This window comes from Ursus arctos, unplaced genomic scaffold, assembly GCF_023065955.2.
Source record: "Ursus arctos isolate Adak ecotype North America unplaced genomic scaffold, UrsArc2.0 scaffold_6, whole genome shotgun sequence".
NCBI lineage: Eukaryota > Metazoa > Chordata > Mammalia > Carnivora > Ursidae > Ursus > Ursus arctos.
Window position 1 is genome coordinate 77517246 of NW_026623078.1, and position 27939 is coordinate 77545184.

A 27939-nucleotide genomic window follows, 5' to 3' on the forward strand; every position below is an offset into this window, starting at 1 on the left:
ACTGTCTTTCAAGGCATGAAATCAATCATATTCCAGAGATGGGAATAAGTTCCAACCAATGTGTCTGTTTAGCAGTTTCTCGAGTGGGCCAGGAAGTCCTCCTTCATCTCCTGGGCTGACACACAATGTTTTCTTCTTGGTTGCTATGTGACTGTCAGTTTTTGATCTCCAAAATCTGGACCAGGAATTAGGAGACCTGGGTTCTTGATTCACTCTGCCACCCAAGCACTCATTCAGCCACTGGGTGACTAGTGTGATTCCCTTTACGCTGAGCCTCTGCTTCCTGATCTAAGAAGAGAGGTGGTTGTTCTTGGTGATCAAGGTTTCTTCTTGCTCTGAGCATCTAGGAATCAATGAAATTGTATCTCCCTGCATCTAGGACAATGAAGCAAGCTACTAGTCACAATTTTCTTACAGCGCAACAAAGCTGAGGTTGTTGGAGGCTGGGAACTAATCCCCCTAGGGAGAGTTTGAGCGAGCTTGAACTCTTTCTTCTGGAAGTTCTCCATTCATTGCTAGGGTGTTGTCTGACAGACATCATGGCACAGTTAACTTTCCTCGCTGCAACCACTAGTCCCTTCATATTTCATGGTTCCTGCTACTTACCTTTGCCTCCTACAGATCTTCCTTTGAGAGAATGCTGCAACATGCGGTCTTGTGGGTCCAGTGGAACTGCCACAACCCAGCCACTGCAACCCAACAGTCCTGCCACCTTCATTCCAAGCATTCCTGCCCTTCCTTGTTTCATTTATAGAGATGCACTTTTTGAAAAAAAAGCCCCCATAAAAGTGCTGGAATCAGGATGGCATTTCCACCACTCTTTTTCTAAGAAAAGGATTTTCTGGGGGGTAAATTTGGAGTTCATAAATGATACCTACAACTGAGGCAGTGGTGTTCACACACAGTATTAAAAAAGAACACATGTGGCAGTGTCCAGCCACCACTGTACTGGGGTCTTTACATATACCAATTGTCTCATTTGAAAATCAAAACAGACCAGGAAAGTCAAACACTTGCGAGTGTCCTGAAACTCAAATTTTCATCCAGGTCATGTCTATGTCCTTCCTGTCTCTTGAGATTCCCACTGCTGGTTTCCCAAAACACTAAAGCTATGGAGCTAGCTTGGTCCCTAACATGGTCTCACCTGGGCATCAGGTTAGGGAATTTGTTCAGGGGGCTGTTGGCTCTGTTTTGAATAGTGTAATATCAGTAACACAGGAACGTTGAGTGATTTGGATACAAAGAAAGGACTTCTAGTCTTTTAAAAAGTTCATCTCCAAATAAGCAAGGCTTCAAGGACAAGTGAGGACATGAGGTAAATTCCTAAAGACGCCTGGGGTTCAGAAAGCAAAGAAAATCCATATGGTCCTACGTGCCTTGGGAGCATATTCACAGAAAACAAAGGCCAGCTGCGTGGCATCTTCTGGGGAAAGCCGGGGGTATGCTTGTCAGTACTGTCCAAAGTGCAGTCAACTTTTTAGACCACTGAACAGATTTCTTCTCTTGCTCCAGGAGAATTTGATTAGCAGAGTCCTACAGGCCGAGTGATACCTTTCTCTTGAAATAGATGTTGTGTCTTGGCTTGTACCATAAGCCTGTCTAGGCCAACACTATGAAATGGAAGTAACCCAGCTTCTTGTCTGGACTCAGTCACTGCAGGGATTTGGAGAGGAGAAGAAAGCTAGTTTTTCCCCGAAGAACCTTCTCAGATATTCTAGAACCTACTTTGTACACAGCGTATTTGGAGCTATAAAGCCCAAAGTACTGAACCCAAACTCAAAGTCCTCTTTCAACCACCCAGTCTTTCCTCAGCTGATGGGGTCCTTACCATTTTGGTGGAGAATTCTTACTCTCACTTTCCTCCATGCTTAATCTCCCATGGATTCTAAGTGAGGAACAGCTTGCGTAGTTGTCTTCAGGGATAAAATGTGATACTTTCCATTCCTGGTAGACATAGTTTGAAGGGACCTCCAATATGTGAGGCCGCCAGAATCTTACGTTTTTGATGGCAGGAACTGTGGTTTTCGTAACTCTGAATTTCCAGGGTGTGACACAGTGCCTCGCAGACAGTGGTGCTTGGTAAATCTCATAAATGAATAAACAAACGAATGTTTTTATTACATTCTCAGTAGAGTGGCATGGATTCAGAAGAATGGTCTTGCAAATTATGAGTAGATCCTATATTAGGATTTCCAACAAGTAATTATTCTTTCAACTTACAGTGTCTAGGAATTGCCCTGCACAAAACAGGGAAGGCATAATGCATTCATTATTGACTAATGAGCACATTTTGAACTATAGTATATCTTGGGGGTTTTCAAGATTCTTTCACTGAAACTAGAGCTTCATTATATCATTGTTGTATCTACTAAGTCCAAGCTCTCAGTTCCCAGAAAAAGTGGAGTCAGTGAATAGAACTTTCTCAACTTGATGTGTTTTTCTTTTCTTTTCCTCCCACAATTTTTTTCTTAAACTTTTCATGTTTGCTTGCGTGCTGGTGTTTGATGGTCAAAACACACACTTGATCTCGAGCACATTCTTCTCAGCCCAGCAGGATCACCTCTCGCCTAATATGTAGAAGATAACTTTATCTCATTCATTTTGATCCTCCTAAAAAATGACCTCTTCAAGTTTTCCTGTATCATACTGTGATACAGAGACCGAACACCTATAATGGGATTACACTTCCATTTGAGGAAACCATTCCTAGTTTTTACAATGGAATTAATTTGTCATGATTCCATGGGATTCTGCTAAAATTACTGTAGTTTCCACTGCCAGCTTCGGGACCACTGGTATATCTGATGTAGGATGTTCGTGGGTCACATTATTAACCAGTCCTGTTGGATTTCTCCATCATGCTGTTCTTTTGGCTGACAGAAATATCCTTGTGGAAACACACATCGTTTCTCCCCATAACTTAAGTTCAATCCTACACCTTGAGTTTCTGCTTCATCGATGCCAGCCACGTGATGATGTTGTCTGTGAGCAGGTGACTTGAACAGGTTTGGCTTGCTTTTCTGGAATGGGCTTTTTTTTTTTTTTTTAAGGGCTATCAAAGCAGAATATTCCAGAAGGTCATTTTTCTCTTTTTCTTCGATGGGAAAGAACAGCTTTTAAAAAGTCTTATCATTTAGTTACTCATGATCACGTATTTTGTCTTTGTCTACACTGATAATGACAGCTTACTACCTGTTGGAGACATGATGGTAATCGACACAAACCCAATCAATCCCTGTCATCCTGGCCTTATGATCCAGCAAGGGAGGCTAGACTGCCCTCTTAATGGTTTAAGAAATAATACAAGCTCTTATCCTTTGTAGGTTTTTCAAAGAACCTAAGGAAGTCCTCTAACTTTGGATCCACGGTAACTATGATTAGCTTGAGGATGAGAAAGTCTCACTTGTCCACCTGAGAACGCCACTGAGTTCCTGGAAAATGCATCTGTTGGTAAGATACCGAGGCCAGTCAGTTCTGCCAGCATATTAGTAAGGTAGGTAAAAATAACTGGTGCATATGTGGAGAGTTTGATTCATTCTCCATTTTTTTGTTTTGTCCCAAATAACCCATGTACATAAAAAAAACATAGTAACATGTTAGATGATAGGTAGCTCAATCACGTGTAGTAGAAGATTCTAGAGGGTCAGAAGCAAGAACCAAGCCCTAAGGAAGGGACGTAGGGTTTCTTAGGTCATTAACTCCAATGGCACTTTCATGCATATGATCTATTCCCTTTGCCCTTCAGATTGCTAGAAGGTCAAATGGCAAACCACAGGGGAGGAGGGTTCAGGTCTGAATTGTGGAATCATTCTTGTGTATTTCCCACCTTAGACTGCAATGCCAACACCTCTCTATTTGTGAGATTCTCCATGTAAAATGCCATCTACCTCTCAAGATGCCTGCCCTGGGCCAGAGACAGCAGGCTTTGGTTGTGCATTTCTGAAGCCGGGGACCACACCTTCCTCACCGTTGTACTCTGAGCCTTTTGCACAGTACCTGTTGACATGTGGGTTGAAAGGAACCAAGATCTGAGAAAGTAGTTCTTCCCTCCAACAAAGTACAAGGTTCCTGCATCAAGTCGTGATGAAACCAGCAACCAGATGTCTGCCAAACTGCCATAGCTCTTGATAAGACTGTGAGGAGAACATCGGCGCCATTTGCGTGTAGATGGTTAGGCCCTTTGATCAGCTTGACGGTCACCATGGCAACCATCCACAACCAGTGCTTAGGTGCGGGATAAGAGCGAGCCAGTGATAGTCTGGCGTCGTAAGATAGCTAATCCTGCCTAAGCCTAGCAGGAACCTTTTCCATCGAAGTGTTTCAGAAAGTAGTGACACCTCATAAGAGGCCAGAGGATGGCTTGTGCTTAATATTAATACTTATTCACTAGGGCAGTGCTCTCCAGGGGGTCTGCTTACACTTGGGCTAATCTTATGGCTACGTGTGGTTTAAAAAATCTGGAGGAGTAAAACTGGATGGTTCTGAAAATTTTGCCCATTTGCATATTAATAAATGTTGACGCTTGCTTGCTTGAAGTGTTTGCTTTATTCCCCTAGATCTAAAATGTAATGCACCAAGCAAGCACGTTTTGCAGTAAAAGCAAACAGCCCCCTGTGGCTGGATAAATTTTGCTGTGGGTGCTTGCCACACGACAGAGTCCAGGTATCTTGGCGCAATTTCTGGGTCCCACTGTGTAAAGGGCAGAGTGGTGTGGTAGGAGGAGACCAGGGCATGGAGCGAGTCAGCTGACTGGGCTTTGAGTCCCAACTCTCCAGGGGATGATGAGGTGACCCTGGGCTTGTCTCTACGTGAGCCAAAGGTTGCTCATTTTTACAAAGGAGAGCTTGGACCAGATAATTTCTGATTTCTAATTTTCATTTGAGATGGATATTTTGTACAAGTACCATGGGGAGGAATGCGAGTTGAAACCTCATTTTGAAGGCACTGATCTTAGCTCCTGCCCAGAGGGGCACCCTACTTCTGACAAATTTCATTACCTTTGGCTACATAAATTGGAAACTATTTGAACTTGTGTGTGTGTTTTCTCCCCGCCAATTCATAACTCCCTCAAAATGCTACACTTGGGATTACCAGGGATGAGGGAACAGGCAGGATACAGACAATGGCAGACCAAGTGAGATCCCTTCGAGAGCTTTTAGATGGTTTTGCTAGCTTTTCCCGAAAAAAAAAAAAAAATTAAAAAAAATTCGTGGTTTTGGGTAGGCGATGACCGTCTTGTTCCTTTCCTAGCGTTTAAGCTCAGTCGGCCACCTCATTGACAGGCAATGCATTTTTGTTCGCCAACTATTTGCTTTACACAAAGGGGCAGGGGTTCGAGAAAGAACTTAAAGAATGTTCCCTGCTTACCAAACCAAAACCCAAAGCAGCCAACCAAACGGACAGATAGCACAGCTCGTCAATAATTTCTCCCCGTCCTGGTCCAATCATGACTTAAAGTAAGAACAGCAGATAAATGTGTATCCTAGAAGAGATTAGTGGTACCATTTATATATTGTAAAGTCATGCAAACCATGCTTAAAAGGAAGCGGCTTCACTGTGGTGACCTGGGGAGGAGGAAGGCCGTGAAAAGCCCCTGCCCGGCGGGGGGCCGCCACGCACATGCATGTGTTTGAATCAGCCACTGGTGGTCTCACCGTCAAGTGTCGGGTGTGAGAGCAAGTGAGCTCTACAAAGTCTGTCTACATTACAAGGAGGACTCAGCCCACGACCCCTTCTAAATGGGCTTGTTGGGAGGGGTCCATATTGAATCGGAAATCCCGTCCCCTGTGGAGGACAGAGGCATGGAGCCACTGGGGGTGAAGGGGTCCGTGTCCGTGTCTGTCTCACCCTCGGCGAGGTAACGTTTCTCCCTCATCCAGCTCGACCCCCCGTTTGGGCCAAACATGTAATCGTCTCTGTCTTGGGAGATGCTGAAGCCACTTGGAGACCGCTCCAGCTCCTCGTGGTTGACTGACATCAGGGACAGGGGCGTGTCACTGTCCCGCGTGATGCTCCGTCTCTGCCGGGGGGAGACTCGGTCCGAGCAGGGGCCGTGCAGTTCAGCCTGGGAGTGGTAGCTTACTCGGGAGTCGAGCAGAGTCAAGATAGGCAGGACGGTGGGCCTTTCCACATACGTCGCTGCCGAGGAGGAAAGCGTCGCTTGAACCTTTCCAGAACTGGGTCCTCCTCGGGGCAGGTTCACTGGGTCGTGGGCAAAAAATCCATAGGGGCTGACTTTGTCGAGGGGCAGCTGGTGGAAGCTGTAGGGGGCCTCGGGGGGGCCCGTCTCGGAATAATTGCAGATGATGGTTTTCAGATCGGAATCTCTGTGGTCCTCCAGCTTTTCCACCTCGGCTGGCGAGGACGCCCCCTTGGTCGGGTAGTAGTCCGTGACGCGCACCTGCAGCCGTTCCATGTGCTGCAGGTGCATATCCACCAGGAAGTCCAGTTTTTTCCCCATGTCGTGCACCTGGGAGATACAAGCAAGTGGGCGTCACTGCTTTTCCAGGGTGGGGGTGGCTCTTTCCGGTCGGCAGGAAATACCACGGGAAAGCAGGAGGGTTCCTGCAAATCATCATCTTAACAACGACGGGTCATTTCGCACTTCCTACCTTGGAGCCCCGCACACGTGTTCGTGCTAGTCTACAAACAACCCGGCAAGGGCTTTCTGGGAAGCGAAAGCTGGGACCTGAGAGGGGTCTGAAGACAACTGGTACCCCAGGAGCTGCTGCCTTTGGGTCAAGGAGCAGGAGTTCTTGATTTGCGAACATTTGCTTAGACAGAAGCCTGTGGGTTAGTGTCCGTTCCTACTGTGGGCTGTGTAAGCCTCCTAGACACAAGGGCAGTGGGGAGCAAGAGCTGTACCTCTTAGAACTGAGGTCCCAGCCAGGGGCCTTGGAGTGGGAGCTGCACTCGGGTAAGCAGTATCTGCTCCTACCTGCAAAACCTGGGAACTGATTTAATCTTTGTGAGTGCAAACACACGGTGTGCGTGTGTGTGTGCCCGTGCATGTGTGCGTGTGTGGTGTTCTCTCCCCGACAAGTCACAACTCCCCAGAAGGCCCTGCAGGCAGGAGGAGCACCCCCCTCTTCCAGGTGAGGCCAGGTAGGACAGTACCACGTAGAGGCTGGGACGGTCTCCAAGCCTCACCGGTAACTACGACTTAGAGCACCTAGTAAGTGCCGGACCCTGCTTGATGCCCCTTACAGATGTTGACTCCTTCCATTTCCCAACTGCCCAGGGAGGTGAAGACTGTGTTCTCTCTCTTTTATAGGCGAGGAAACAGAGGCAGAGAGAGAAAATAGTTTGTCAAAGGTCACAGAGCTGGGAAACACAAGAGCTGAGACTACGAATTAAAATTTAAAAAAGAAAAATGATATTGCTGATAGGCCAAGAGAGAGTAATCCTGCAAGGTTCCTCTTGCCTCTCTCGCACAGATCCCATGTGGGGTCATGAATAACATAAGAGGGCTGGGAGGGATCCTGTTGGGATGTGGCAGAGCCGTCTGGCCGGGGCGCAGCTGAGTGGGCTTTGCTCTCACAGAGGCCCCTTCAGAGACAGTGAGACGTGAGCTGCATGGGGTGCTGGGCGGGAACAGCTTCTCTTTCTGCCCTGACCGAAGCCCTGCTCCAGGCCCCTTCGTGCAGGGCCACACACTGACCTGTTCTCTGGGGGCCGGAAGACTAGGGACACAGGGAATGTGGGGAAGGGGACAAGCATTTCTTCAGGGAGCAGCACCTCGAGGCACGTGCGACGAGCAGCTATGTCTATTAAGCGTCTACTGCGTGCCAGTGACTTCCCACACGATTCGAAACGTGTACCAACTCATTCAATGCTCCTAGTCCCCTTACGAGGTATGAGAATCCCCGTTTTACAGATGAGGACACTGAGGCTCGGGACAACGAATGAACTTGCATGTGGTCCCGGAGCCAGTATGTGCTAACTCAGGATGGAATTTCCACATCCTTTTTCTGAGTGGTCAGACTCAACTCTTATCTCCCTATGAAAAAAAAAAAAGGACATTTGAAAATAAACGTTCTACGGCTTGTTTTTGGGTGAGGGAAAGGAAAGACCTACCTGTCTTTCGACTTTCACGAACTTGCCCATCATGCTTTGGTCTTCAGTTTCCGAGGTGGTTGCTCTGGCTACATACGGTTCATTCCTAGGAAAGAGCCAGCGAGTCTGTAAGCTCATCGTACCTACGTTTGCTGTGCCAGGCTGGCTCAGCGAAGCGGGCCACGGCCCCTGGGGCTCTCGTCCCTGCTCACGCTTATGCGGTCTGGAAGAGGCCCACTCAGCTCTGGAGGCACGAGTGAGGCAGGAAAGGCTGGCGTTTCCCTGCCTGCAGCCCCCGGGTCTTACCCTTCCTTGCAGCAATAGTTGAAGCCAAATATTCAGCTGTGTTTCGGAGGCTTTGGGTCAAAGGTAATAAAGCACCTCGCTGTGCCTAGAAGGTTTGGTGCCTTTAAATCGCGTTCTTTTGGCTTTCAGTGTTGAACTGTGGTTGAGAGCTTCTCATATAAGTGTGTGGGGGGGTAGGCTGGGTGGGACTAGGGGTTGGCTAATCTCTGAAATTCTAGACGGTGGCCGTATCTCATTGGTTCCATTTGGTTAAGATGGGGAAACAGGTGCGGGATCGGAAAACGGTGCAGAAGAGGCTGCTGGCGGGGAATGGCATTGAGATGGTTCCTCGGCGGTGCAGGTTATGTTCTAAGTGGAAGAGAACCTGCAGGGAGCCTGGCTATGGCTCAAAAGCATTGTGTCAGGCACTCTGGACATAGTTGGTTTTTCTCTCTCACACGCTCCTGACTGCTGCTCAGTCCCTGGCCTGTCTCCGGCTGAGTGGTCTTGAATTAAAGCAGACATGGCCCGTGTACTCATTCCAGCCCACCGTTTTCCTTAGCTTGCCCAGTTTTAAAAACATGTAAGCCATTTAAAAAATCAGGAATTTCATATGACATCTGGATGTTCAGTTTTTCTTGAAAAATGAGACTCTCCAGAACCAGAGGATAGCGATTCCTAAAATTAACAACAGCAGAGCAGGGGGACAATAATCTCCTTTGGCTGGGGCACGTGCCCTCCAGGACCCCAGGGTCCACCACTCCCTATTCCACCCCCTGGACCGAGGTTGAAGGTCAGATGTCTTTACGTCAGCCCGCTTATGCTCTTGCTTTGTTTTTCATAAAGCGGTTATCGCTATAAGGTTCATGGGAGTGCTTCCTTAAGCCTGACTCCCTTTCCTCATTCATGCTTCCTGCCCTGAAGACCTCTGGGAATTAAGAACATACAAATTTGGGCAGCGGACCTTCTCCAGGACTGCTGCCCCTGGTTCACTGGAGGCCTGTACAAGGAACAATTCCAAACACTTTGCATGGGGACAGCAGGACTGCCCCGGTGACGGACAGAGCTCTCTGCCTGTGACCGTGCTGTCAGAGGCCTGACGGCTGATTTTCTTCTCTGTGAGGGGGTTCGGTCAACGTAGGGCTAATGATGCAGGAAAAGCCAAATGGCTTCAACTCTGCTCATACGAGGTATTCTTTGTGTCCCAATAAACTTGCGGGGCTCCTCCTCTTTTATAACCCATTGATGGTTATGTTTATTTTCAATAACCACAGAAGGAGTGTCACCCACACAGTCTGGGAAGAGGGGCAATAAGTCTTTAGTACGGAAACCTTACAAAACGGGAATAAGCTTCAAGCTCTTTTTTTCATTTTACTGAGAGGAATGGCAGCCTCCCCCTCCCCCCCACCCTGCCACCCCCAACCATAAAGGAAGCGAGCTGAGATTTGGGGATGGGGAAGGGCCATGCGGCCTCAGTCCATGTTCCCACGCCCCACCTGGGAGATTGCTGGGATGGGTAGGTGAACGCTGCCCCTCTCTGAGACTTCTTATGTTTTGGGGTAGATGGAGGTCCAGGGGTGAAAATCATGTCTATTCTGAAAGAGACACACAAGGAGGGGATTACATCACAAAGAGCTTTACAGGTAAAGAGAGGAGAGCGATTCCTTCTCTTCTCTCTTCAGCCAAACAGGGTTTGAAATAATATGACAGAAGGGAAAGGGGGGGAGGGGAGGAGGGAGGAAGAGGGAGTGAAGGAGAGATAATTTATAATCGCCATATATTATTATTATTACTTTTGTGCAGTAGTAGCGAGCATAGCTCCCCAACCCAGGGGAGAGAAGCAGCTAAACCAGAGACAGGGTGAGGATCACATCTTGTTGGTTCTCACAGGAAATGCCATGTGGAAGCCTATCTGGTTTTTCAGCATTTGTATTCTTTCCCCAAACATCTGATTAGGGAGTTTCCCTGTAAAACCCTAGGCTTTGTTCGCAGCTGTGCGGATCTCTGCGGCTCTTCAGGCTTCCTGGCCACTGGGGGGCGGCCTCGCACCCGCTCCTGCACCTTGCTTCCTTTTCTGCATGCGGTGCCAGCTCCCCGTCCATTTGGCGCTGAGCACAACCGCAGACAGACGCCCCCACTGCCCCGCGGGGCTGGGGCGGGGTGTGGGAGCAACCCTGAAGGCTCCTTGCAGGCTCAGGCCTGCTAAGACCGCGCGCTCAAAAGTAGCCAAGGATCACTCGGCTTCTCTGCAGACCGGGCGGCTTCCCCATGGACACCACCATATCCTCAGTCGCCCTTCCTTCCTCTCGGGCCCACCGCCCTATCAGCGTGGCTGGGGATACGCAGTCAGCTATCAGGTGGTCAGCCTCCAGCGGTGACTCTTCGAAATGCATGTGCCTAATACATACCGAAAGCAATGACTGCAGGAAGGTCCACTCTGCGGGCATTAAGATGGGCCAATATTTTTGATCGGTATGTCCTAGACATCACGCTCCCTTCACCTCGGACAGAGCCATATGTGCCTCTGTAACAGCGTGTTCAGCTCAGAACTCATTCGCACATCCTGTCGTGACGCAGGCATGGAGTACCGACAGTATGCTTGCCGCTATGCCCGGCTGCAGTCAATATGCCATTTAGGGGTAAGTCCAGATCACAAATAAGCGTTCCCCCAACCCAACATCATGGCTCACTTCCTACTCTTTCATCCCAATGGTCCTGTTCACTCTGCAGGACACCCCGGCCCGGCAACATGGTGCAGAGGAGGAAACCGAGGTCCAGACGGGACTTGACGGGACTTGTGTCCACTTGAAATCTCACACAGGCCAGAGGACGAGCCCCACGTAGGGCTCTGGTTTCCTGAGGTCAGTCCTATGTCTTGACCTCATATTGCCCTTTGGGTTTTTTTTAAATGTTTTTTTTGTTTTAAAAGGAAATTTTTACAATTCATTAAAGATTTGATAAATTTAAAAAGTGGAAAAAAAAATCACACGTGGACTCATCACTTCAGGATCACCACTGCCATCCCTCCGTTTGTGCAGGTTCCCTATAGGGCAGTGCGTGTGTATATTTCTAAGTAAACATATGGGCATAGTTTTTGTAACCATACCATATGTATATATTATTAACCTCCCAAGATCGATGCAGAGACTATACAGGAACATAATCATTTGTATACATTTAAGTATATGGACATGCACAGGTGTAAGCGTGTATATATACGTCTGACTGTATTATTAGTAATCATATTATATGTATTCACTGATTGCATAATTTTTTATCTCATTGTATACACTTTTTTTTAGAGACAGAGGGTGTGAGTGGGGGGAGTGGAGGAGGGGCAGAGGGAGAGGGAGAGCATCTGAAGCAGGCTCCATGCTCAGAGCCTGACGCAGGCTCGATCCCGTGACCCTGAGATCATGACCTGAGCCAAAATCAAGAGTGGGACACTGAACCGACTGAGCCACCCAGTGCCCCTCATTATATACATTTTTTAAATGTCATTTGATGGTTGCGTAACTTTTTAATGAGAGTAGGAACATTTTTTTTTCTTAATCGCTATTTAATATAATTGAAGTGGAACATGGTGTGTTGGACGGAACAGGAGTTGTGCAGCCAGTTGGATCTGGTGTGACTTCCAGCTCTTCCACTGATTAATTTTGGGTAAGTTCACTGCCCCTTGATCTTGGGTTTCATGGTCTGTAAGAGGCCATCCACAATGCAGTGCTGCGTGAGGTTATGAGGGATTAGACATACGTACGTAGAGCACCCAGGTGCTCCGCAAAAATGGTGACACTTACCAGTTGGCATTGATGCTGCTTCCATTATTTTCACTATTATAAACAATACCTGATGAAAATACTTTTTAATATGGGGAAAAATTTATATTTAGAATTGGACATTGGGACTCAGTTGATAATCATCTCACTCTGGGTGGCAACATCCAAAGCATCAGAGTCGGGGCTGGTCAGTCATATGCCTTTTCTCCATGAGGACTGATCAGAGTGTTGACCTTGGCTAAGGTCAAAGTCATAGAGCTTCTTCACAGCCTGTTCGGTGCTTGTTGGCCTTCACATCCACAATGCACGATGAATGTTTTTGTTCTTAAAGTTTCTCCCCAGCATTCTGGACCATTTCTGAACGGCTTTCGCCCTGAGCTCTAGCTAGGTTCATCCGGCTTTGGCTCCTTCACGGTCAGGAGAGCAGAGTTCCTCCAGATGCAACTATCTTACCTGGTCTGAAGGTACTTTATCCTGGAAAGCATGTCGAGATGTCCCGCAGAATACTGCTCAATCACATCCTTCACGTCGTAAGGCCTCAAAGTCTCCTTAAATTTTTTTTTATAGAGACGGAATTGTAGAATTCTGCAAGGTGAAGTAGAGACATGTGCTTCATGAGTAGAGAGTAAAGGAAACTGTAATTCAAGCCTAGCACACTCAGGGGCAGGGAAAGAAAAGAACCAGGGGCAGGGCAGGAGATGTTCCAACTCATGGTTCTGGTTCCACCCCTTTGAGCCACACAGAGTTAGTCTGGCTAGTGCCTCTTCTTCGTGACTATCTCTCTTCAATCATTTGAATAATAATGAAATCATAGTAACAATAAAAGCTAACACTTATTGGGCATTCATTGCAGGTTAGACACAGAGCTAAGTGCTTTATGAACAACCTGCTGATAGATCAACTCGTAGATGATAAGACTGTGGTCCAGAGAGCTCCAGCATCTTCCCAGGGCCACCTGGCTAATAATGTCAGAGCTGTCCTCAAACCCAGGTTTGTATGCCGACAAGGCCCATGCCCTTAATCACTGTGCCACACTGCTTTCTCTTTGAGGACAGCTGACATAGTTCTTCCTCAACAGCCTCTTTAATTATTTGCCTCATGAGTGCCTAGAAAAGAGAAACTAGCTTCAGTTCCCTGAGTTTTCTCAGCTTCTTAGGAAAGAGGAGCACCCAGAACTCGTAGATACCAAAGCCTCCCCTCCATCATCCTGGGAATCAATAAAGGCACCCCAGATGGCTAATGTTCCTTGAAAAGCCCATCATGGGGTCAACCTCCCCCCCAAGCATGGTATCAGTTAAAACCTCCAATCATAGGCCAGCGCTGGGAAACATGGCCTACCTCAGGCCCTCCCTTCTCCTACTTGTGAGGGTCAATTTTTGTAGTGTATTCAGAGTTCATTTCATTTGTCATCACCCAGGTCCAGCTTCTCAACACTATTCTGGCTTATTGATTATGCCATCTAATTCAGGTGCCATCCTTTCCAACTGGGTGCCATTTTCTAAGCCTGCCCTTGCTGCAGCTCTGTCTAAGGCAGGTGTCAGCAGGGGGTGGCTCACAGGCCGAATCGGGCCTACTGCCTGTTTTTGAAAGTAAAGTTGGAACACGCCCACCCCCATTCATGTATGTACCGGCTAGGGCTGCTTTTGTACCGCAGAGTCAGAGCTGAGTACTTGAACAGACACCTGTGGACCACAAAGCCTGAAATACTTACTATCTGGCTCTTTACAGAAAAAGTTCGCCAACCCCTGAACTAAGGCATCAATAAAAAAATTCTAAAAAGAACAAGGCAGGGGCGCCTGGGTGGCACAGCGGTTGAACGTCTGCCTTCGGCTCAGGGCGTGATCCCAGCGTTATGGGATCGAGCCCCACATCAGGCTCCTCTGCTATGAGCCTGCTTCTTCCTCTCCCACTCCCCCTGCTTGTGTTCTCTCTCTCGCTGGCTGTCTCTATCTCTGTCAAATAAATAAAATCTTTAAAAAAAATTAAAAAATAAAAAATAAATAAATAAAAAGAATAAGGCAGAAGCCAGACCATAGATTGTCACAACACAGACCTCTCTCCAAGTTGGCACAGATTCATTCACTGGTCTTTTCTTTTTTCTTTTCTTTTCTTTTTTTTTTTTTTAAGATTTTATATACTTATTATTTGAGGGGGGAGGGGAGAGAGAGAGTGTGTGCACAAACAGGGGGAGGGGCAGAGGGAGAGGGAGAGAGAGAACCTCAAGCAGACTCCCTGCTGAGCATGGAGCCCAATGAGGGGCTCGATCCCAGGACCCTGAGATCACAATCTGAGCCAAAATCAAGAGTCGGACACCTAACCGACTGAGCCACCCAGGCGCCCCTCACATTCGCTATTTCTTTGAATCAGATCTTTGAAGCAGTTACGAATCTAAGCAGTAATGCTTCATCCCACCGTAGTTCTGTCACATTGCACGGGTGGTGTCATGAGAAATCAGGTCAACGGCTCTGCTGAGGCTCACATATTATAACCCTCTTGTGCTTCCCTGATCAATTTGCCTAGGAATCTTGCTGAAAATGTCACAACTAGTTCTTGGAGAATCCAGCTTAGATTCTAGAATTCACCGCCACTGCTGTAGAGTGCTTATAAGCCCATCTTCTGATCCAAGTTTCCTGTTAAGCCTATTTTTATTTTCCTGTGGAATTCTGAATCAAAACAAAAATAGCCAGGGTAGATTATCGTCTCATCTGACACACACACGCACAATCCTATAACTATGTTGTTGAAAATGCTAAATTGAAAAGAGCTAGGTGGATGGAGACATATAAGATCTATTATGGGTAAGAAGTATAAAGAAAGAAAACTCCACATCAATATACCCTTCACTCCCAGACCTGTAAAATAAATGGTGGCCAATGCCAGACAAGAGCATGACAATCGGAAATACTGTCAGGAGCCTGTGGGAGCATTTTCATAAACCAGGGAACAAGAGTTACCCATGATGCCTTGCTAATGTAGAAGTCATTTTTCTTCAGGCAGCTACACGTTCTAGTATTGCCATACTCTGGGACCTGACTCACGAGTTACCTGACGGGGCTTCCACCCACCTTCCCAATGCCAATATCCTGCGGGAGCTGAACTGGGGTCTGGCCTCAGTGGGGAGGAGGGGGCCTCACCTGACGGCTCGGATGGCGGCCTTCAGGGTGGGGATCATTTCTTCGATGAGGAAGTCATTCCCGTAGGCCCTGTCTTCCGCCATGGGATCACCTGTCCCAGCATCTGGGAGGGAGACACACATATCAAACAGTAGGCCATAGCACTTGGAAAGGCTTGGGGACTCCATTCGGTCAGAGCCTTCGAGGCTCAACCTCCAGAGTCTTTGCTCCCACTTTGTGAAACGATATGGTGTTCTTTAGTTGTGACGCCGTTCAGGCCTTCTTAGCAGGTCCTCCTATTCTCCAGACATGAGTTAGAGGTGCCCACAGTCCAGGACTGTTGACGGGGGAGAAGGCTAGCAAGGCAGGGATGTGAGTTTTGGGGTTCCTGAGTGACCTCTCAGAGGCAGCAAAGGGCATCCACGTGGGTGGTGTTATCAGACACCCGAGTCCAGATTCCTGCTGTCAGTCACTACTCTGGTGACCTTGTGGGATCACGTTCTGAGCCCTGCCTGTCCTCCTTTGTCACAAGTAAAAGGGACACACGGAGGTATTGCTCCCACTGCCTCCTAGGGGTGCTGAGGCCCCTGGGTCTCCAGATCCCTCTGCACCTGGCCCTCTTTGTCCTTCAAGTTGACCTCCAAGGCAGTGCACTTCCATGCGACCACCCTTACGAGACAAGACCGTGAGCCAAGGCTTCCCGGAGGCGTCTGCACAGACGAGTGTGGCGATCCCGGCCCGGAGAACAGCTAACTCGGGAGCCCCCCACTCCCCACGCTGTGGGGAGCATTGCAGGGGTCCCCAGCCAACAGGTGCATGGGATGAAGCACGAAGTTGGTTCAGGAAGGTGGGAATGGGCTGCTCTACAGATGGGGCAGGTCTTCTATCAGGGAGGGAGGGTGGGGAGGCGAGGGGGGGCAGGAAGAAGTGGAGGGGACAGAGCGAGGGACGAGAAAGGTCTCACCTTCGGAGCTCTGCCAGAAAGCGTAGGCTTTCATGCGGAAGGCGGTGCGGAAACGTTCTTTATTGTTTAAGCCCACAGGCTTTGGTTCTTTAGAAGGACTTTCTTCTATGGCATCTACATTCAGAGGGGTAAATAGCTTTCCTTTAGTATTGCTACCACGAGGATTAGAAAGGCGAACCCGATCCAAGAGACCCAGCTTTTGGCTACAAAATAAGCAAAAGTGAACAATTTTCCTCCTTGAGTGCAGGCTTTCGTAATTACCCGTCCCTCTCCATAAAGACTCACACATTGACCTCCGCATGTGACCAGGGGAGGCGTGCCCTCAGTACTAAAGCTGATTTAGCAGCTTGGACTGGGACAGGGCTCGGCGGTTTACCAGCTAGGACACAGTGGGAACGTTTCTTAACCTCTCTGCACTTGTCTTTTCTCCAATGCTTACATGGAGCTCAAATGGCAGAGAGGACATCGGATGCCTAGCTCCCAATGGCAGGTGGCCGAGCTTCCTGCCTTCCCCTGTCCCGTCTCCTCAATAACTTCCTTTGTACCACTCCATGGTGCCCAGGGAGCAGCTCTCACAGAAGAAGCCTTTCAAATGTTCCTCGAACAGACTCGAATGACATAAATTACAGAAAGCAGGCACCCTAACCCGGATGTCTACGGATAGATAGGGGCCATGTATTGAACTTGGAGGGAGGCGGTTCCTGAGCTTGGATGGGAAAAACATTGCCTCTTTACTTGACTAACTTCTAACGGAAATTAGCATAACTTTCAATGACGAATGTAGGTAATAAACCCTAGTAACACCCTCAAGCCCCAGTCTTATCCTGTGTCTTCCACAACAGAAATCACAAGGCATTTTAGATCCCGTTATCTCCGGGGATTGCTGTGCTCATAGCTGTTTCCAAATGATGGTAGTATTCTGACTGGCCACAGGTCTTTAAATCCATCACGGAGAAGCCCACGTACAACTGCATCTCAAATGTTTCAATGTTTTGATAGTTATCAATACAATCACTTTCTTTTGTAAGCTTAGGCGTTTTACGTGTGAATTCGAGATTGTGATTCTGAGAAAGGGTCCCTGGGCTTCATCACACGGCCAAAAGTGTTCTTGGCACAAAAAAATGCTGGTAAGTCCAACATAAAGTAGCCCTGGCACAGAATTTGTGTCCCGGTCCACCCCTGGCCATGCAGGTGACCTTGGGCAAATCCATGTACTTTCTGAGCCGCAGGTCCCTCATCTTTAAAATAGGGGGGCCCACTCTCCACTTCGCCCGGTTGCAAGGAGATGATGTTTGCCAAGGATTTGGCATAAAGCCTGGCACACAATAGGTGTTCGATAAATATTAACTTCTTCCCTCTATTTCTCAAGCCTGGGGCATGAGGAACAAGGCCCTCTTTGGATGGAACATACCAGAGAAAAGCCACGCGGCTAGTTTTCATACATCGAGACACTCTCGACTCAGTGGCTTCCTCTCGTTACCTCACACAGGGCTTGGCACATAGTAGTGCACCACGTGCTTGTGGAATGAACGGGTGAGCTGATGAATATGGGCTGTGGAAGCAGGTCTGCATTGGCCCGAGCTGATTTAGTCTTTCTAAGGAGCGTGTCGGGTGATCGCAGCCACGTGCTTCCTGCCAGAAGCTGCTGGCGTCTCTGTGGCGAGGTGCAGTGGGGAGGTCGCGCGGGCTGGAGCCGCGGAGGGGGGTGGAACCCTCCCCCTGCAGAGCAGGTGCCCCACGCTCTCTGAGCACCGGGGCCTGAACGGTCAGTGGGCCTAAAGCACCTGCTGTGTAGAGTCGTGCAGACATTACACATGACAACATCTGCAACGTTCCCTGCCTCGGCCTGGCACAGAGAAGGCACTAGGACGCATGTGGTTAATAACTAAGGGAATGAACGTGTGGCTGTGCAGGCATTACTCCTGGCTCCCTCTGAACTGTTCTCTCCCACCCAGCACCGTTACACGAATAACCTGCCCAGAGTACATTCCGGAAAACTCTAGTACTCCGATGGCTTTATCCTCCCTGTGCCAAAGACAACATTTTCAGAGTGGCTTTCCCGACCAGTTCTAGAAGAACGACTGCTAGGACAGAGAACTGTATCAGGGTTCACGGGCTTGAAGTCCTGCACAAGGCAGGAAGTCGACTGAACAGAAAGAAGGCTTTCCTACGCGTGAGTTCAGTAGAAAGGGGACTTTAGGACAGTCTCTCCTCAGGTCTGCTTCTTCTTGGCCCCTGCCTCCTGTGTCTTGCTAGATCACCCAGAGGTTGTGTCCTTCCATGTGCACCAAGCCTCTGCCGGCCCCGAGCTCCCACCTGCACGCCCAGCTCTCCAGCTGCCATGAGCCCTGCCTTCTCAGCCCACCTCATCGCTCTCGACCTTTACAACAGCCTGAGCACCCCTTCCCCCCGTCCCCAGAAATCAGGGGCTGTCCATGTCTTCCAAAGACATGCTGCAGTTTTCTCTGTCACACTCACACACCGTGTGTAGACCGTATGTTTCCATGTCTGCTCCCCACCCCAGTCCCCCCCCCCCACTGGAACGTGCAATCCCAGCAAAGCAAAGACTCTGCCTGGTTATCTTTGAGCCCCCGACCCACCCTTCCCCAGCACATCCCCAAGTTCAGGGTGGCCGTGAAAATCATGACCTTTGGGGCAATCCCAGCCCTGAGGGGTAAGGTCCTGAGGAACACGTGACCCAGGACACAGAAGTCACTCTCTCTGGCCCCAGCTCCTCACACGCACAGTGATGTCAGCCCTCACTGCGCTCAGGGCTCTCTGAGAGTTAAATGAGGGAATGCGTGGAAAGCGCTTAGCCCACTTCTGGAACGAGGATTGGAGAAGCCTTCAGTAAATGCCGGCTGTCACCATTATCTTGGTTAATAATCCTCTTCCCGCAGAAGCAGGAGAGGGCTAGCGGCATGTGTGTAAAGGATGGATAAAATTTCCTGAGCCACAAAATAAGTTTTTTTTAATTTAAATGAACTGAGATAAGTTCTGGGGATTTATATATTATTTTACAGTGCTTCCTAATGCCGGTCTCACACACTCACCATTGTCACTGAACTTGACCTCAGCAGGATATAAGTCTATGTGGAGCTTAATTTCAGATCAACTAAGCAAGACAAAAGTAACAGCAGCCGCTCTGTCCTGACTGCAAATCTCAGCATAACCTCCTGGGGAGTTAGGAAGTTAATGACAGGGCCCTCTTGGTTCTATCTGTGCTGGGATTTAGGATTTGCCTGTTTGGCATTTCAGTGCTTCATTGCAAACTCGAAGAGTCTGAATTGCTTCGGCTATGTTTACGCGACACGCCGTGGTCGCAGAGGACGGTTTATGAGAGAGAGATTCCAAGGGTGTTAGGAACCCAGAGACGTCAGGCACAAGTCAGAAACCTCAGATCTGAATTACTCCCAGCCATCACACCTAAGAGGCTTATGGAATTCTTCCTCCAGCAAAGCGGGTGATCAGCTTACTTCTTAATTGTGATGCTCGAAATCCAAGACCCCAGAGGATAATCAGATGTCAGACAAAGTTCACTCCTGAAACCCAATCCCATTTCTGCCCTTCTCCATGTGGATTTCTAGCACATCACTGAGGTCTTGTGCTTGGAGGGTTCTACAGGTCTTGCAAGCAAAGCCTTCCTTGGGCTGACATCTGATTTTTTTTTGGTAGCCAGGGCCCCTGATTTATCAAGTGCGGACAAACAATTTTCAAATGTGAATTGTAAAACTGGAAATAGACTGGAGACAGGAAAGTAAAATCAAGAAGTAAAATTTGGCCTGGCAGAGACAGCCTTTGCCCTGGACTCCCGCCTTGGGTCACTCCAGCCACGCTCAACTCTACTCAGTTCCCTGACACTCACCCTTCCGCACCATTGCATATGCCATGACCTGTACCCAGGAAAACCTTCGCCCCTTCTTTTATCTAAATGACTCTGACTTTTCATCTAAAACTTGGTCCAAGCATCAGCCCCAAGGCTCACTTCCCTTCACAATCTAATTACTTACCCATTCATTGTACATTCTGCAGACCTTTTGTCACCATGGGCACTTGGCCACCATAATGAAATCTTCGACTTACTAGGGACTCTCTCACATCAAAGCATTTGTTCTCAAAAGAGACAACTTTGCCAGTGGACATCTGGCAAAGTCTGGAGTCAGTCTGATTGACATAACTTGGCAAGTGCTTTTGGCCTCTGGCGAGTCAGGGCCAGAGATGCTGGTAGACATCCTACCAACACACAGGAAAGCCCCTGACAGCGAAAAATGATCCCACGCCAAATGCCCATGTTGTTGAGTCCAAGAAACTAAAAGGTAAGCTATTTGTCTGCAAACCATACTTTGGTCAATTATCCGGCATCTAACGCAGCACCTGGCATGTTGTAAGCACTGAAAGCATTATCTGGATGTTGAATGAATGAAGGAATACAATATGTGATCTTCTGTAAATAAAATGCATCCAACCTCAGCTGAAAGAGGGAGTGCCGTGTGGTGGAAAGACTAGATTTTGAAGTAAGCACCTGCATTCAAACCTCTGCTCTGCAGTTAACGTTTCAACTTTAAGTCATTAGCTCCTTCTGATTTAGGTTTTTCCACCTGTAAAGTCAAGCTGAGGCTATTTATTTATTCAACAAGAACGTGTTCTACACCATGTAAATGCTAGGCTCTTGGTGACTGCTGAGGATATAGTAGTGACGGAAATAGACATGGTTTTCAGCCTCCAGTGAGCTTATGATGAGGTCGGGAAGACATACAATAAGCAAACAGATGCATAGATTGCTAGAAATCGAACCAGGAAGCAAAGAAAGTGCAATCATGGAGTGTAACAGGAGGTTGACTTTGGTGGAGTGGTAAGGAAAGGCCTCTTGGGTCGATGGGAAGACCAATTAAGCGGCCAGTCTCCATAGCCAGGGATCAAAATGATGGTGGTCCGGATGGGGAAGCTAAGACCTAATGGGTGAGAAGAAGCCAGACCTCAAAGAAAAGGGGTGCACATTCCCTGGGCAGAAGAATCACACTTGGGTGCAAGGGGCGTGAGCACTGCATTTGTGTAACAGAAGGGGGACACATGACCAGACCGTTAAGGGCAGAGTGGCACAAGGTGAGGTCAGAGCCCAGATCATCAGGGATTCTAGAATTAGGATTTAGAATTAAGAATAGAAAATAGAAATTTCTGTTTGATTTTAAGGGCACCTGGAGGACACTAAGACTTTTAAGAAGGGGAGAGCACACCAACTTTGCATTTTAAAAAGAACACCCATGTTCACAGCATTGCTAGTCCCAATGCCAGAAGGTGGAAACAACTCCAAAGTTCATTAAAGAATGAATGGATAAACAAAATATGGTCCATCCACATGGTGGAATATTACTCAGCCTTCAAAAGGAAGGAAATTTGGACACATGCTGCAATTCATCTTGAAAACATCATGTAAAGTGAAATAAGCTAGTAACGAAAAGACAAATAGTATATGATTCCGCTTATATGAGGTCACTGGGGTAGTCAAATTCATAGAGACAGGAAGTAGAATGGTGGTTGCCAGGGGCTGGGGGGAGCAGAAAATGAGGAGTTGTTTTTAATGGGCACGGAGTTTCAGTTTTACAAGATGAAGGAGTTCTGGAGATTAGCTGCACAATAATGTAAATATACACTTGAACTTGAATATATACTTGCATATATATTAACACTATATACTCGAAAGGGGTTAAGCTGACGATTTTTTTGTTATGTATATCATACTACAATCAAAAATTAAAAATAAAATAGAACATAGTGGCTGCTTGGTCGTGGATTGGAGGGGAAGGCGGACCAAAAAGACCGATGAGAAGTCCCTGAAGTTTTCCAAGGAAGACATACCGGTGGTCTGGACCAGGGTGGTCATGGTGGGAGCAGACTAGACTTTGACTTATACGTTGGAGTAGAATCACCAGAGTCTTCCCCGATGGACTCCATGCGGGTCGTGAGGGAAAGAGATGGGTAAGGCGGCACTGCTCGGTTTCTAATGGCACAAATGAGTGGGTGTTAGGAAGGAAGACCGAGAGGCATCCTGTTAAGTATACTTGTGTGGACCTTGTCTTTCTTCTCTGTAGCTACAATCCCTACAATGGTTTCTGGACACAGAAGGGTCTTCACAAATAATTGGATAAGAGGATGGATGGATGGATGGACGGATGGATGGATGGATGGATGAGGGATGGATGGATGGTGAACACACCAAGAGTACAGGGTCACTGCAGCCAAGAGAAGAGTCTTTTGGAAGAAGAGGTCAACCTGTCTTGTGTTATTCGTTGTGAGAGCCCCATCAGCACAGACTGAGTGATCAGCACAGAGCAGCCAATCCCACCTCCAGGGGCTAAAGCCTTAAGTTTGTCCCTTCTCTCCTTCATGCTTTCATCCTTCAATATTTCCAGATGGAAAGGGTGGGGCCTTACACAAGACATGCGATCCTCTTTTAGAAGCCTCCTTTAGCACCACAGTCTGCCCCAAAAAAGACTGAGAAGGCAAAGAGAGAAAGAAAACAAACAACCAGAAAAACTCAAAAAACAAAACACCTGTCAACCTGTCATCATCCATGTGCCAAACCTTTGAGGCTTTGGTGTCCTATTTTTTCTCTCTGAGAAAAGACTATGCATGCAAATTGCTGTCTTAACTCTGTTTCTTTTTAATCAAGTAGGAAACCTTAACTGGGGATTAGATGACAGCGAAGATACAGCAGGTGTCAGGGACTGGAACTTGACAGGCCCTCCATTAATGGCATCAATGTTGAGGAAGACAATCATGATTTCTCTAGGCTCTCACATTGTTCGCAGTAGAGCTGGGAGAATCAAATCACTCATATCCTTTGTTTCTAGCTACGAAATAAATTTCCCTATCCAGAAATGAAGAATTGATTTAGGCGTTTTGTGCATTTTCCTTGGGACATCTGCATGCTATTCTTTATTGCACTGGCATTCCTAGGGATTTCTCAGATAGAAAGAGGTGGCCTGTGGAGAGTGTTTGTTAGTTTGAAGGCTGAAAGCATGAAGGAGGAAGTGACAAAATTAGGGCCTAGGCACGCAGTGTTTGTTAGTTTGAAGGCCTAGGCACGCAGTGTTTGTTAGTTTGAAGGCTGAAAGCATGAAGGAGGAAGTGACAAAATTAGGGTCTTACTCCATCCCTTAGCCCAGTGAAAAGCTACTCAGTCCTTGACAGACTAAAGCAAAGTGCCTCTGTGCATCCTTTCCTGATCTCCGGCTACAGGCAGAACTCAGAGTTCCCTTCTTTCTTTGTTCTCTCTACCCCTGTGTCAGTAACATTTCCATACCAGCACCCTCCACACTGCACTGTTCTTCTTCCATCGACACATCCGCCTCCCCACCAGACTATGAGGTCCTATTTTCTGGGAATCTCCAGGGCCCTTAAAGAAAGGAAGGAAGGAAAGAAGGAGGGAGGGTGAGAGGGAAGAGAAAAGTCTCGCAAAGCTAGGATTCAAACCTATGTTGATGTGACTCCTAAGCCGGACCTGCGCTATGTAGAAAAGACTGGCGACTAGGCTGTTGTAGAAAAGCCTAGAAGTGTGGGTGCCAATCAGGATAATAATAGTGATCATGATTAAAGGAAACCCTGTGTAGTACTTGTCATGGGTAAGGCTCTATTCTAAGCATCTAATTCTTACAACAGGCCCGGGAGGTAGGTACTCTCACCGTAACTATCATATTGATGGGGAAACGGAGGCACGGAGGTTTGGCAATGTGTCCAAGAGCATGCAGTCAAAATTCTTAAAAGTGACCCATAACTCTTAGTGTCTAATGCAGCAACATAACATGGGCCCAGTTCTGCTGATGCGGCCACAGGCTCATAGCACACAGGTCCTGAAGTGGCTTAGTGCTCCCCGAGTCCGACCTCCACCTTCTAGCCATGAGGCTAGGCCAGGTAAGTGCTGGTTTCTAAGGGACTGTCTGGGTCGAGGAAAGACGGGGGCAGATAAAGCAGGGATGAGGAGGCAGGATCGTGACTGGACTGGCTGCTGGGCTACAGAAACAGCTTCATGACTTGAAAATAACCCTGATGTGTTAATCTGGTCCTCTTTTCTCCGGACACGTTCGCAAAGGTAGCTGAGCCAATGGCTTACTTGAAATTCCTCTGATCCAGCGAATCTGGGAATCTGGGAGCATGATTCCAGGCCATTTATAGCCAGTGCTCAGAGGACACACAGACTCACACACTAATGTGAGTGAGGAACAATGCACTACTCTCCACTGCTCTCCTAGAAGAATTATTTTCTCCGTGAATCCAAATCGCATGTATGAAGAACATATCAGTGGCCCAGCACTAACCTCTAGTGAGAATGCACTTTGTACCGGGCCACGGGTATCATTCCAAGCAGCCTAGAAGGTTGTTCCTATTGCCATCCCCACTTCACAGATGAGAACATGAGGACATGAGAGGCTGCTTGAGTTGCCCAAGAACTCAGCTAGTAATAGGGCAGCCATGCATTGAGGTCTAATGGTCTACTTCTGGAGTCTGTTCTCAGCTCTTGTTGCTATGACTACCTCCTAATTCCACCACCTGGTTATTTTTAGTCCCTGGTTAAAGAGGAGAGAGGACCACAGTTCCGGTGGGAGCCAGGTAGATGTAGGGTCCAATACTATTTGTGTGGTTTGGGAGGAGATTTGTGTGCGTTCTTTCACCTTGCTGAGTCCCTGGGTCTTCATCTGTGTAGCAGATGCTGAAATGGAAACCTTATAAATGTTTCTCTCATAGTCATGTCCCCTGGACCTGCTCAGACAGCTTCCCACCACATATGCAAACCAATCGTGCTTGCCTTTGGCAAATGTGGAAGGTTGAAACGTGTTTCCCAAAAGATATGCTCAAGCCCTGACCTGAGAGCTATAAATGTGACCTTATTTGGGAATAGAGGCTTTGTGGATGTAATCAAGTTGAGATGTGCGCATACTGGAATAGGGTGAGCTCTTAGTGCAATGACTGGTGCCTTCATAAGAGAAAGGAGAGGGAGGTTTGGGTACAGAGACACAGACTCACACAGAGGGAAGAAGAGGAAAGACAAATATCTGCAAATAGAGGCAGATAATGGAGCGATGGGTCCACGAGGCCAAGGAATGCCAAGGATTACCCACAACCACCAGAAGCCAGGAGGAGGCAAGGAAGGGTTCTTCCCTACAGCCATTGGAGGGATACGGCTCTGACATCTTGATTTCAGATGTCCAGCCTCCAGAATGGTGAGAGAGTGAACTTCTGTTGATTGGAGTCACCCAGTTTGTGGTAATGTGTGATGGCAGTCCTGGGGAAACTAAGGCAGCACACAACGAGGGCATAGTGGGTTCACTGAGTACTCTTTTCGGACTGATGGAACCACGCCGGAGAGCTGTGACACAGTTTTGAGTGCTAAGGAATGGTGTGTCCTGAGTCGACGGGAGGCTTCATGAAGGGTAGGGAGGACCATCTTTTTTCATATTCTTGCAAAGTCATAAAATGGAATTTCCATACTCCTAGAAGAATTGAGAAGAAACCCCCAGCCCTCTACTGGCTTCTCCCCGTGGAAGGAGGTGAATTATCTGATTAACATGTTCTATGGACCCATCTTCTTGATTGGGCGAGCTTCCATATTAAAGGTCGGTTCTGTCTTCAAGGACACACATGGCCTGTCTCTGGCTCTCAGTGTCCCAAGGGCTCAGACAAGCCATGGCCCCAGGTATCTGGCAGGGAGAGTGAGTGTCTGCTTCGTGTGCTGGTCTAAGGGCCAAACTTGGTGGGAAGTGTTAGGATACTCACTGGTGCTCCCAGAGCCAATCCTGCCTTACGCAGCAAATATGGCCTATATTTTGATCTGTTTCTGACTCCTATTTCTCAGTTAGCTCATAATTCGGAGGGAAGGGGGTGCTATAAATAGGTGTCCCCCATATTCCAAAAGAAAAATTGAGACTAAGCTCTCAGGACCTGTTGGGGATCCATCACCGTGAAGCTAAACCAAATTGGTCCAAATCCTACCCCTACATCTCAGCTACTCTGCAGGCTGGACCAGTGTTGCAGGGTCTGCCTGGCAGGACAGAACATTAATAGCTATAGAATTGTGTCCAACACTCTTATTTTGCTCTGGGCAACAATTTTCTCATCAGTAAAATTGGGGGATTGGATTAATCTCTAAATTCCTGCACACCCTTAACAGGCGTCGATTCCAGGGCACGGAAGGAGACTTATTGCCAACATCATCCGTCACCCTGTGAGATCAATTTCAGGTGGCCAGTGTCACAGGGAGAAGGTAAAGTGTGAATTACAGTGTCTGACCAAATGCTCCTTCACTCTGCACAGATCCTGGCTCTGTGCCTTTCCCTGCCTCCGCACAGCCTCCTCTCATGGCAGGGACTCCAGCTACAGGGAGCCAAGGAGATGCAGAAGAAAACCAAACAAGCAAAAGGGGACGCCCACGGCGACTGACTGTAGTTACCTAACTGTCCCCGACAACTATGACGACCAGCACGGTGGCTGGACCCACACACCATGGTGCTAACCCAATCAGATCAACTTTTGTTCTCACCACTGTCTAGCTGCAGGATCCTGTGCAAATCACTTAGCTCTCTGAACCTCAGTTTTCTCATCTGTAAAATAGGGGTTCAAAGTAGTATCTTCCCCATTAAGGCGGCTATGATGGCTAGATGTGTTTAGAATTATACCTGGCAAACAGGAAGTATTCTTTATAAATTATTGTTATTATACATAAATTTTTTGACCCAGAGAATGATCTCCCACTAAAGGGGAGCGCTCTGTGAAGGGGAGGACGTAGCAATGAGATCGGAGATAAAGAAGCAGCCTGGGATGAATATCTCCTCTCTCCCAAGATAGATACAGAACAGAAGAGTCCCGGATGCTGCCGTTAAGATGGAATTGTTTGAAAATACAAAGTAAACAATATGGCTCAAGCAAGCCGTTACTGTCAAGACGGTTACCTGTTTTGAAAATGCACAAAAACACTATTTCCTCTCAAACAAATGCCTCTAATTATCGGCCCTGCTGCACGTCTACCGAAGAGTGGCGAAGGAGGTTTAAAATGACGTCGCTTCCATAAACTATCAGTCTTTGCTGGTATAATCTATGGATTAGATGAGCCTCAGTAGGGTTAGTGTTGATGTTCTTTAATGCAACATTTTTAGGCATTTGAAAAATTTCAGCTGGGATTTATGCCTGTCATGGGCAGCTGTCATTTTTGTCTACTCTGTTTCCATCCCCTGTTCTCTGGGGGAAAGGACCCTATTCCACTGGGGAACTGATTCCTCCAACTTCAACCAAGTGATTCTAATGGGGGCCTCATGGCGTCTTGAACGCACACTGCTCACTCTAACAGGTGGACACAGGACCTAGAGTGTGGCTGGTCGTGGCCTCTTACTCTCTGAGCCATACACATTGTCCAAGACATGAGTATGTGACCCAAATTGGGCCCTTGTAAGTGCTTCCCTGGGGTTTCCCAAACTGGTGTTGGGTGAAGGACAGATAGGGAAGGAAGGAAAAATACGTGATCACGGGATGCTTGCCTCCACACCTTCATGTGTATGCAGAAAGTCAGTGAGAATGAATGAAATCGGGAAGGAGAGTAGAGACGAGAGAGGAAAAGAGAAATCCTAGACGAATCCCGTTCCTTGTTTCCTGGGGATCTCACCCTGATGGGTGGCTATGAGAGCCATTACATCTTTCTTAGTCCAAGGTAGTTTAAGTTGGGTTTATGACACTTGTAGAATGAGAGTTTGTCCCTCCA

At 47.8% G+C, this 27939-nt stretch overlaps 1 protein-coding gene across 1 annotated transcript in view; it reads right to left on the minus strand.

Moving 5' to 3' along the window:
* Positions 1 to 5734: 5734 nt before the first annotated feature.
* The window catches only part of KCNQ3 (potassium voltage-gated channel subfamily Q member 3), a 283027-nt gene continuing 260822 nt past the window's right edge, over positions 5735 to 27939 (minus strand). Inside the window, exons 10-15 of the mRNA XM_026495394.4 lie at positions 16194 to 16396; positions 15251 to 15353; positions 12570 to 12701; positions 9837 to 9935; positions 8077 to 8161; positions 5735 to 6469 (exon numbers count right to left, since the gene is read on the minus strand). Of these exons, the coding sequence (XP_026351179.2) occupies positions 5735 to 6469; positions 8077 to 8161; positions 9837 to 9935; positions 12570 to 12701; positions 15251 to 15353; positions 16194 to 16396 (1357 nt within the window). The remainder of the gene's footprint in view (positions 6470 to 8076; positions 8162 to 9836; positions 9936 to 12569; positions 12702 to 15250; positions 15354 to 16193; positions 16397 to 27939) is intronic.